We start from the raw sequence: 11,445 nt of genomic DNA, 5'->3' as shown, positions 1-11,445 counted from the left end.
CCACCCCCACCTTGTGAGCGCGCCTGTCGCGGTCAGGTGCAGAGCTCGGGCGACGAGTGCCCTAGTTGAAGGCCGCGGCGGATTCTCGGACGGAGGAAGTTATCGAGAGATTCCCTCCAAACTCCACACACAAGAAAGAGGACAAGTTCGATCAGAGGAGATCTGGGGTCCGGCTTCCGTGTCAGACATAGACTGTCTATAATCTGGCTCGTTTCAAGCATACTCACAATAATCAGACTTGGATGATACCGTTTTGAACGAACGCTCGGGGTGAAATCCACATGTTATGCTTCTGGATCCGGAGGAGAATTACGCGAATCGGGCAGCGTACTGGAAAATGCCTAATCGTGGCAGCTTGAACATGATCGTTTTTCCTCTCTTCTCGAAGTTAGTTCCGGTATCAAAAGTTTCGCAAAGTTCTCTTGCTTTGAAAGCTCGCTCCTGACCGAACGAATCCGCTCACAGAATCCCAGATTGCCTCCCCAATTCTCACACTGAGTGAGCGGACTCTTCGACAGCTATGCTTTCGCTCGAAGGTTCGCGAAAGATTTACGCAGCGAATGGATATCGAATGGATATCATGTATATCCATATACTTATCATACAACTGAATTAGGGCTTCTCCCGGGATATCTTCCTCAGGAATAGCTTCTAAGGCGATTTCGTTCGACAGTCAACAATCGATCAACCCAAGATAGAGCTCTAAGGAGGCTGCGATGTCAGATTTTCCCTATACCATAGCTTATCAGGATTCGGAAATGCTAAGGCCACAGGAGACACAATGCAGTCTCGCAGAGAACCTTCTTTCGCTAGGAGCAATGCATTAAGGGGAAATCGCTTCACAGAGAAATAAAAACAGCTTCCGATGCTCCTGACAGATATCGAAACCATAATATCCGACCTCGGTACCACTCCCCCTCCCTTAAAGAATGGATGTCCAAGATTAGCTGTCCGAGATGAACGATTTCCTAGCACGCCAAATAACTCAAGTGCACGGGCATACGCCCTTCGCGAGAGAAGGCGGCCGCCGTGAATAGGGGGAACGAGGTTTAAATCCCGAAACCCTCCTGCATTTTTGGGCTTCGAGGGCATCCTCATGTTTTCCACCGACTACTGACCGCCGAATCGTATCGCGGATCAATATCAGCTGTTGACAGGCGGTGATTTAATTGACGAGAAAAACAAGAGAAGGGAATTTTTGCCATCCTGCATGTATCGTCTTTACAACTATATCGAGCCGCCAAGTGGTTTATTCTGCCGCCAGTACTCCAAGAGAGCGCATTGATTCATATTGAATTTTATAATTAGAAGCATGTCAAGTATTCAAGTCGGTACAAAAATTGCACATCTATTCCTCTCTCTAAACTATAGACATATCGAAGGTCGATGGGCTGTTCTCTGTTGCGTGTTCCTGCCGATTCCCATCAGGCGCTGTGAGGGAGATTGTTCAGAGATTAATTCTTGACGAAGTCCCTGTCCCTAATGAATCTTTCTGGGGGAGGCCCCGGAATTATAGTATGGAATGCTTAATCTTCAGAAAACCCACAGGTCACAAAGGTGTATTTCGAATCCATCGTTGCCTCGTCCGTCGGAGAATGTGGTCTGATGGGGGATAGCTCGATGTCCAGAGCACCTCTCGGAATTTCATCGATGCCGATTTCATGCTGATTCTCGCCACAGAATGATTCCTGGCATGAAATCAAAAATTTCATTAGATGTTCCGATTTTGCTTTCAATAGCTCTTATAAGTCAGATTGACCCTCGACCCTTTAGTAACAGATGGCGTGCCGACCTGTCTTCCGTATACACCGGAGAGACTTCCGGATGTGCTTTCCCGTCTGCAAGTTTTCGGAGGTGTGGATAGAGCCGGGGTGTCGATGAACCTTCACAAAGGAGGAATGTTGGGTAAGAAACGCATCGAAAGATTTCGGTATCGCCGCCGGTATTTTCGGGCTCTATGACGATGGATTTTTCCGATTTTCCTCGATCAACTTACGGCGCGTGACCACGAGAGATTTCGGGCCCGCGAAGGTCTCCGTCTGCCGCTCCATCGTTGAAGTCTTCGAAATCCTCCTCGGAGAACAATTTCCGCCTCGAAAGCGACGATATCGAGGTCGGAGAGCTCGAGCAGGACCGGGATACTTCCATCGTTGACGTACGAGTGTCAACCCCAGTGAAAGTTGCGAAAGGCGCTGCCATCGAGAGAACAAGTTTATGAGGAGCATCTTCTGAGAGGAGCCTAGGAACAGAAGCTTGTCTATGGTCGAAACCTCACCGAAAATCTGAGCGATGTCGTAATCAGGAGGGATCGTTACGTCTGTCTGCGTCGTCATGGCTCGGAGGGACGTAGGAAGTGTTTGGCTGGGAGACTTGGTGTCCATCGTCGACTCACGTGACCCCGATGAAGTGATCGCAACTCTCCGCCGAGCTGTCGGAGTTGGCGAAGGCACGATTTTCCTTTGGAAAAAAGCGTTAATCGCTCTCTCGTTCCGCTGCTCGCAGCTGAGAGAGCGAACCGGTGGCAGATATGCCGCTGGATTCGAAGTATCGAATACCTGTTGAAAGAGGAAAATAGCAAATTAGACCAGGCCGAGATGGTGAGCCATTCGATCCGTCGCTTCGTCGAGGAATCTCCGTCTTTCAGGCAGAATACGGACTCTTTCTCTGCAACCTCGTCGTCCGCAGTTCCCCAAGCGGTCCATACGGACCCCCGGGGCCCACTGCGATTCTCGGATCTCACTAAAATCCTGTGAGAAGGGTTCAAAGGGTTCGTGGATCTGATGCGAGGAATACACAGGGGTCCACCGCGGAGCGGAGGGTAGACGATTCTCGGCGCTGATCTATCCGATTTGAAAAAGTATATCTCAACCCCTGAGGGAATTCCCGCGGTCAGTTTGTTCCGAACTCACTGTGGGATTCATCGTCGATTGCCAGTCGATGCACGGACTGAAAGAGTTCTTCTCCTCGAAAGATAGCAGTCGATTCTCGAAGACTTCATGACTGATGAACGGTTCATTCAAGCGGTCGGGCGTCGGGAACGGACAATGACTGACGCAGTTCTTCGGAGTTGACGATCCCCGGCTGAGCAAAAATGAGAGACGGAAATAGGGTTCGATAAAATTCATCGGGGGACGGGGAACCTCTAGAAAATTCGACGTGGCCTAAACAATGTTCGGTGCATACCTTGACAAGTTTCTCCGCAGGAGCATGAAGCCGCTGTGTGGTGTTTGTATATTCCTGTTATTGGTGCCGTTCTCCACAGATTCCTGTCGTCGTTCAGCCTCATCCCTCCGCACACCGTCTAGGATTCGGAATGAAGTTTCAGAGCTAGATACTGCGTGGGTACAGCTTGTAGAAGCTAACCCAGAGTCCGTTGTTTCCGCCGAGATCCGGGACGGTAAGCTCTTCTGAAGCATCGTCGACGACAGTGGAACTTGGTTGAAAATTCTCATCGATTTGTTTGAGCGTGATGAAGGCGTGAGTTCCTGAGGATGAAGAGGTGGCAGGGATAAGCGATTGAGTCCCTAACGATTTCGAGCCTCAGACTTCATCGGAGCCGAGCATTGTCGGCGAGCGGACAATTGAATGATTTCGTCCCTCAAGTAAACTCACCCTGTCCATGTGGGACATCTTCTCTGGCTAGCACGCCCCTAGCAACTGAATAGACATCCGAGATCGAGCACAAAAACAACTAGAGCCCATGTAACGGTTTCCTCTAAGTAAAGGCGCCGGGGGCGACAACAACGATGGGACATTTAAACATCGTCGATCTCATCAAGCTGCGGCTCGTGCCCCTCTCCAGTTCCGCGCCGTACCGGCTCCGCTAAACTCAGCGGGCGAAGGCTGATCGAGAGAGGATGAGCGTTGGAGAAAAAAACCCATTCCTCTAGATAAAACATCCCCGGCGTATGGTCAAGTGAGAGCGATAATGATCTTGCCAATGACTGGAATCGCACTCGGAGCTCAGAGAGCGGTATCGGTTCTGGGACTCGCAATCACAGAACCGCGACACCATCGAATGATGACCCATTAAGTTTCGGCGCGGCAGTTATGCTCAATCTATTGCTCTATTGATAGACTCGCAACGAGAATGAATGCTTTTGCAGAGAACCGGACCACCGGAAAAATATGGCAGGAAAGCTGCGAGGCTCGTGGATCTTCCGCTATATTCGATGAAAGTTCCCTAGGGCGCGATCTTAAATCGTATCTCGAGCGACAGCTACGCTGCTGGTCGAGCGGCCAATAAGTCGGAAGCTCATCTGGGGCTTCGTCCGTGATAATAGGGCGAGCAAATACGTCAAACGCAACCTCTTGTGGAGTGTCCCGGGATGTTCGAGACTCACTTTCGATCGATGTGAGCTCATTCTCCCTTGAGGTTAATCATGAGGAATTTGTATGTCATTGGCAACGGAGGCACCAGACGTGTTCTTGGGAGCTCGAACTTCCGTGGGGTGCAGCATATTTTCCGACTCTCGAACCGGGGAGTCACAAGACACAACGCTCGGAGGCACGAAATCAGTCAGTCTTGCACTTACAATCCACAGTGATGCATGGATGCATGCAATGATATGTATCCATACAACTGAATCATCGGAGACTTCCCGCGTCGAAAGAGCCAGTGGGACGTGGGACCAACCCACGATATCGTCGCTGCTGTTTCTTCCATACTTACCAAGGTCGCATTCCAGCTCTTCTGAGCGACAAGCTGGAATGAGACTCATGTTGAAGGCCCAGTTGGCCTTTGGCGGATCTGTCCACGATTCGATTCGGATTTCCAGACAGGATGCGTCCGTCACGGGAGAAGCGAGCACCATCTCGGAATGAAGTACCAAAGTACATACAAGCTCCTCGAAGCCGGCTTGGAGTGGGAGCAAGAACTCCAGACACTCGACCGAGGTTTCGGAATTCCGTTCTTCAAAGGGGTGTTAGGCAACCGCTAGCTCTACGATAACCTTGGCTACATCAATACGGACGCGACTGAATTTCCGGGAGAGATGCCTGACGTTTTCTCAACTCATCACCACGGGCCTCCGAGCTTTATAACAGCTTGATAATATCGTCCATTCCAATTAGCCTCCCCTCGATTTCAGCAGAAGATCGATGTTTCGCGCGAAGAAGTAGAACTTCCGCATGAGGAGTCGGCACTCTCCGACGGGTGAGATCTCCTCCCTCCTCCGCGGCATTATTCGAGAAGACACTGACAGTAAGCCGAATTGCTCTCCACCGGGGAAAAATGCTCAGAAGTACTGGAATACTTCCGAGTGTTCCTCGGCGCACAAAATCGGTCAGAGTTTCCGGTGACGGAAGTGGCAGACTTGTTCTTCGAGGAATATCTGCATCTGAAGCATAATGCAGCTTCCTCCTTCTTCGAGTGTTTCAGAAGTGAAGACGCTCATACCGGGAACAATCGAATTCAGTTCCTAAGCAGACGCAGTCGTCTACGAGGGGACTCTTGGACAAGACTCCGGCCGTCATGGCCTTGACGAGCGGTAGAAGGAAGATAAGACAGAACCTCCGTCGAACTGCGCCACAGCTATGCCATCGGCCTGGAGGGAGGTTTTCTCGATGAACTCAGCATCACAAGAAAACTTCCGATTTACTCTTCACTGTGAAAATCGTTCCGGCGTGGGGATACGAACTCTTGAATACCGTCGGAGTTTCACGGTTCCGCGGAGAAGCTGGTCACCAGCTTCTGCATTCTCCCGCTCTACGAATGGGATATACGATTCGGATTCCAATAATTACGAAGTTATCGGCTCCCGTTCAGATGTAGAAAACAGCCATCGGCTAGAATATTCCCGATACCCAATCCTGAGAGGAATCCCGCGTTTCGAAGACGCGAGCCTGCGGTGTTCCCTGAACATGTGCGCGCGCGATTCGCGCTCTCAGGTGATGTCGAGAAATACGGCTCCATCGACGGCAGCAGTCTGAATACGCCGGAACGGATGCAATATCCAGGAATTTTCGGGGAGCTGGGTGCTGGATTTCGAGGCCGGCGAGCCGACACAATCGGGGGATGTAGCCAGCGACGAAGGTTACTCTGGTGCAGGCCTCGGACACAAGGGTGGCGACTAGGATTTCTTCTGCGACTGTGTTCTGCTGCACAGCTTGTCAACGGGCGAACCGTCGCAAAGAGTAAAGAACCCACGGTCTTCACAAAGGTTGACATCAAGTACATATCTGGTGCAGGGAGCGGTGGAAGCCGCTCTGCAACAAATGGCATCGTTCAGGAGCGAACAGAAAATTATTGTTCCGCTGAGGACGCGGATTCTGGAATTCTCGTTCGATGCGGAGACGGACCGAAGTTGAGAAAAATACATCAACCTTTACAAGCCCATGATCGATGCCGATGGAGCTACTTTTTCCGAACATGCCAAGGAACAGATCCTGCTCTCAGAACTTAACACGGAACAGTATGACCGCTCCGTTGCGTTAGTTTTTCCAGGAGGACCGGGAACCGAGACGAAGGCAAACGTAATCTGCTTGTTGAAACCACTATTCAGCCAACCCTTCTGTGCTCCTGACCTGAAATCCTAGAAGAACTTGTGGGCAATCTGGTGCGCCTCGTGTACGCTGAGAAGAAGCATCATGTCAACCTCAAACAAGCGGAAGAGGCCATTGAAAATGCCTGGCTCAGTATGGAGTCACGCATTCTTGGGGATCTCGTCGAGAGCATGAAGAGCCACGTGTTCAAAGTTCCAAGAGATCGCGCGCTCCGGGAGGCTCACAGATTACTGAGATTTCAGGTTCCGCCTTGCCCCATGGGATCCGAGTCCTTTTTCAACACAGGACAGCAATATGCGAGGGACATCCTTGGGGTGTCGTGATCCCGTGCGCCAGTTTCGAAATACGAGAAGACGATTGATATTCTTACATGACGATAAAGGCGCGTACAATGGTGTTTTCCTGAGTAGATGATCCTTCTACTCCTCGTCAGCTGTCTCTCCCACGGTAATGCCTCGAGATCCTCCGACTCCGAAGGGATCGGGGGCGTCGTTCGTAGCTGCATCGAACTTCATGTCCGCACTGACGTGGTATTCAAGAAAACCCGTTGGAGGGGGAGATTTTTGACCACATCGCCAACATCCGGGGAAGCACGGATGTTCACGAACTTGATTCGAAGGCGTCCCGGTGACAGAGCGAATTTCGAGGAAACCGAGCGGGGGCTCCGGAAGGATCGAAATTCTCACGCTCTCCGAGCGATCTTCGCGACGCCGATGCTCGGAAGTCATGGTCCTACATGGATCCGCGATACGAGATCACTGCTTGCATTCCTGCAAATGATTCGCAGAATCTTGCCCTATTATTCCCTCCGAACAGTCGGGGGAGCAACCGCCTTATACAGGGGGAGAGGCGACTTGGATTGCTCGGTCAAGTCGAGTTTGATTCCATGACCTTCCCTTCCCTGTACGTCTCGTCTCTTTTACGCTTCTCTTCCTGATCGTCGTTTCACCCACAACGCTCTCCTACGGTAGAGCTCATGATAAGTTTCGGGTGGCGGATTCGGCCGAAAATTCTCTGTCAGGCACGTGAACGGAACTTAAGAGTAAACTGCTCTCCGGAAGCTGTATTAGATATCACAATAATTTGCCTAATTTGAGCGAAGAATCGATGGCCGAATAAACTGGTGTGAGGGAGCAGGCGCGGTCACCACAAGGCAACCACAAGAGTATGTTCTCGACGCTAGACTGGTACAAAATCACGCTAGAATTCGACTGCTAGCGAGCTGCGGACGAATGTGATCAAATGACCACCGCCAAGATTCCGAGTTCCCATATCCGTCAGTACAAGGAGGGACGCTCAGTCTTGTTCTCTCGGGGAAATCGAGGCCCGAATACCCGAGTCGAGCGAAGCTCAGGTCGCTGAGAACAATAATCATACCCCCTATCAGCAGCTTAACAACATCGCGCCAGGATCAGATAGCGACCAGATCGAGAGTTTCCACGAAGGTTCGCTCGCTAGCCGCTCAAGCGCCACGGGAATCTCTCTCAGCCTCTGTCGCGACGAGAACGAAAACAGCGACAAACATTTGCGCCGCAATCGCTGAGAGACGGTGAGTAGACTCGCTTGCGTTAAGAGAGCCAGATGGGAACGCTGAGTGATGTTACACTGTTGTCTACGGCGATAATGCATATGTTGAGCTGGAAGAGTTCCCTCTGAATCGTCTAGATGAATCTACTCAAGCTAAGTTATCGAGTTACTCGGTTGCTGAGCACCAAGCACATCCATGCGGCTTCCGACACATCCCCGCTGGGACGCGGTTTCGCGATTGAGCCGCAAGCAGAAAATGAAGACCAGGATCTTCTGCCGAAGCCGGTGATAACCCGCGTGGATCGGATCAACGAGACAACGCTGTGTGTGAACTTTTCAGACAGTACTCGCTGCAGTTTCAATACTGTGTGGGTGAGTGCTAGAAATACATGAATGAACTTCTGGTCGAATCCTGGTTGATTGAAAGCTCTGGTGCTCCCGTTTCCTTCTCATGAGTGCTCCAAATGTGCGGGACACCCAATGGTGGACGGAGTCCTCCCCTGGGAGGGATTTCCCAGCTGCGACGAATCATTCTCACAGAGGCTGATGAATACCCACCTCAGATCACTCATGGTATTGCAATCTCTTCCGTCCCCTTCCGGAGCCTCTGGGAACCTTCGACGAGGCTGCTCGGGAGGACGAGCGGCCGAAGATTATTGGAGCTGATTGGATGGGGACTCCCTGGAAAAATTGTGAAGCTGAGAAGCCGAGGGGACTATATGGATTGCGGGTAGAGCTCTATTCGTAATGATCAATCCCTCGGACTGAGGAGCTTCTAGCCTCACCGGAGGAGCGAATCGATCGACTGCGCATCCATGATTCGCATTAGCCTCACTAATGTCTGTCAGCCGCATATCTATTCCGTATAGTCGTAGACGAAAATATGGACTATGTATGAATGTAGGACAGCGATATCGGAGACGGGTCGATTTGCTTCAAACCGACTGAGCATTTTCCAGCTTCGGGATTCATGTCGATGTCCTCTATGTGTCCATCCTCTTACCCACGGGAGGAAAGTGGATTGCACCCAGTATAGCCCGGAATTGAATCCAATATCATGGTCGCTGAAGGACTCAAGCGTACTCGAAATTTCTTGGCCGCGTGAAACGACGAATGTCCGAGCGAACGATGGCCAGCATACGAGTAGTTTTTCGTCAGAATGGTGAGCCTCGCAGGATTATGAGGGAAATCTATCACGTATCAGATGCTGCCTAAGTTTTGTTCGCCCCCCGTAGCATACCAGAGAAAGATGTTGACAAATCTTTTACCGACACATAGTATAGCTACCAGCGCCCATGTGAGCGGGACTGCTTTTCGCTTACATCGTACCTTCCACGCAGGCTTTATCAGTTCAGACCCCTATTCGAACGATCTGAAACAACACCTCCAGAGATCACCGAGATAAAAGACGAAACATACGTGCCGCGAGCATCGATTATTCTTTGGAACCGAGAAACCTTCGAGGAGGATCCTCCGGAAGTTAGTTTCGGAGATTTCATGAGCCTGCGCTCAGGTCTGAAACAAGTACTGAAGAACGTCACGAAGTTTGGTTTCTGTCTCTTGAAAGGTTTGTGCTCCCACACTGTCTCTCTCCGGGCCTAACATCCTCTTGATGTCGAATCGGAGACTACCTCCGACTGATAGTGAGAGTCGATCCGAAGAATTCGAGATGAGACTTCCATCCAAGTCCATCGGACGATCCCTGTCAGAGTACAAACCCCTGGCACTCTATACGTCATCGGGCGGGAGAACCCCCTTCAGCCAGACAGGATTTCATTCGCTGAGACCTTTCCAATGGTTTTGAAGATGTGCCGGTCCAAGAAAATGAGGTGTCTAAGATCGCCGTGCGCATGGGCTACGTGCGAGAGATTGGTTGCGGTAGGACGTTCTCCATCGGATCCCCGAGAAAACAGCATCAGAGGGAACAACCGTCTGCGGCTCCGACCACAAACAATCTCAACAGTCAAGCTTATCGGGAATGGTCTCCTGGGGTGCAGCTGCTACATTGTATTCGGAACGACAACCAGACAATGAAGGAATCGGCCGCGATCCATGAGTTCATCGATGGATTCGCGGCTGCTCAATGGCTCCGCTACCATGATCCGAGCTCTTTCGATATTCTCACGCGGACAGCGATAACCTTCAGTTTCCTCGATATCGAGCGTGACGTGAGTACAGCAGCTCTAATGGGATTGATGCTCGGAAGCATCCGATGTGAATTCTACCTTGAATTGTCTTCGTTTGCAGAGATGGCATCGCGAAACAAATCCGATCATATCTTTGGACTCACGCGGTCAAATTCGAGAAGTACATTACAGCACGCTTTCGATGCGACCTCCGCTGCTTCCGACAACGCAGATGAACCTCTTCTACAACGCGTATCGACTGCTGTCGAAGCGCTTGCGAGACACGACGCTGGCGTTCACTATCCAGATGCAGCCCGGAGATTTGGTGATTTTCAACAATCGTCGAATAATTGAGCGCGGGACGGGAGATCTAGAGTCATCTTGTGATGTTTTCATGCAAGGTTGTTATATGGACGCTTCAGAAATCCTAGCCTGCTACGAGAAGATGAAGAAAGACGATGCTATCGATGATCGCGATCATTGAATCTTTATACAATCCACCGTTCATACCTACTCTGGACAATAAACTGTATTTGCCATGGATCGATTGGCGTATCAAGGTTCGTATATCTTGCCCCTGATCGATCAGACTCACAGAGAATCTGGATCTCTTGTGCGTTGTGCGCTATCGGTCGCGCAACAATAGGAGACCAAAGTTTCCCCCACGTACGAGTGAATCAGGGCTGTCCTCATCGAGGTGAATGTACCGACGGCGAAACCCAACGCGCTTTTGGTAGAGCCCTGGCTGAGCCTTGAAAACTCCCCACAACCTACGTTCGAGCTCCCCGATCCGACTAATCCTCGATCGAAGGAGCGGTGCGATATGTATTCCTGAGGGAAAACCCAAACGCGTTTGCGTACCTTTGGCGACCGCCGGCTTCGTATATCCTCCGCTCTCACTTGTCAGAAACTGTCCCGATCGGGCAACGGCACGCGAGTATACACGGATATACAGTATAAGCTCGGTACTACGAACACGGAGGGACCGACGAAACTGGTTCGTTGTACCGAGTTTTCGCTGTAACGAATGCCGCTCAACACTATCCTTATGGCGAGCTGGCTAAAGGAGGAGAAATTCCTTGTTCGTTGTACGGAGAAATTCGTTGTAATGGGGGTCGTTATAACGAGCTTTTACTGTATGTACATATGATACTTTCCGCTCGACTATGCGGGTTATCCGGCGCGGGTGGCTCGGAGTCGCTCGGGACAGCAAGGAGAGATTCCCGAATAGTGGTGCCGATCGAAAGTTTGGAGACTGACTCAGCATCGGATAATGGATGTAGCTTGG

The 11,445-nt window shown here is 50.9% G+C and overlaps 2 protein-coding genes across 3 annotated transcripts; one reads left to right on the top strand and one right to left on the bottom strand.

Moving 5' to 3' along the window:
- Window positions 1–1,217: 1,217 nt before the first annotated feature.
- LOC100902147 (uncharacterized) lies at window positions 1,218–3,739 on the bottom strand. The gene is made up of 8 exons (XM_003737111.2): window positions 3,613–3,739; window positions 3,184–3,485; window positions 2,910–3,081; window positions 2,276–2,555; window positions 1,997–2,192; window positions 1,793–1,883; window positions 1,547–1,688; window positions 1,218–1,431 (listed from the first exon to the last, which is right to left on the bottom strand). The coding sequence occupies exons 1-8, from the start codon at window positions 3,628–3,630 to the stop codon at window positions 1,361–1,363; spliced, it is 1,272 nt and encodes a 423-aa protein (XP_003737159.1). The 5' UTR covers window positions 3,631–3,739; the 3' UTR covers window positions 1,218–1,360.
- Window positions 3,740–8,020: 4,281 nt separating this feature from the next.
- Window positions 8,021–10,706, top strand: LOC100901998 (gamma-butyrobetaine dioxygenase). Of its 2 annotated transcripts, XM_018641797.1 has the most exons (6): window positions 8,021–8,053; window positions 8,170–8,403; window positions 8,991–9,193; window positions 9,372–9,598; window positions 9,838–10,199; window positions 10,279–10,706. In XM_018641797.1, the coding sequence occupies exons 2-6, from the start codon at window positions 8,170–8,172 to the stop codon at window positions 10,639–10,641; spliced, it is 1,389 nt and encodes a 462-aa protein (XP_018497313.1). In that variant the 5' UTR covers window positions 8,021–8,053; the 3' UTR covers window positions 10,642–10,706. The 2 variants fall into 2 exon arrangements, with proteins under 2 accessions (XP_018497313.1, XP_003737158.1); XM_003737110.2 differs by having other exon boundaries at window positions 8,039–8,403.
- Window positions 10,707–11,445: the final 739 nt, after the last annotated feature.

The sequence above is a fragment of the Galendromus occidentalis genome, unplaced genomic scaffold, assembly GCF_000255335.2.
Source record: "Galendromus occidentalis unplaced genomic scaffold, Mocc_1.1 scf7180000075391, whole genome shotgun sequence".
Lineage (NCBI taxonomy): Eukaryota > Metazoa > Arthropoda > Arachnida > Mesostigmata > Phytoseiidae > Galendromus > Galendromus occidentalis.
The sequence above is the reverse complement of the archived record's forward strand: the minus strand, read 5'-3'. Positions and strand labels throughout refer to the sequence as shown.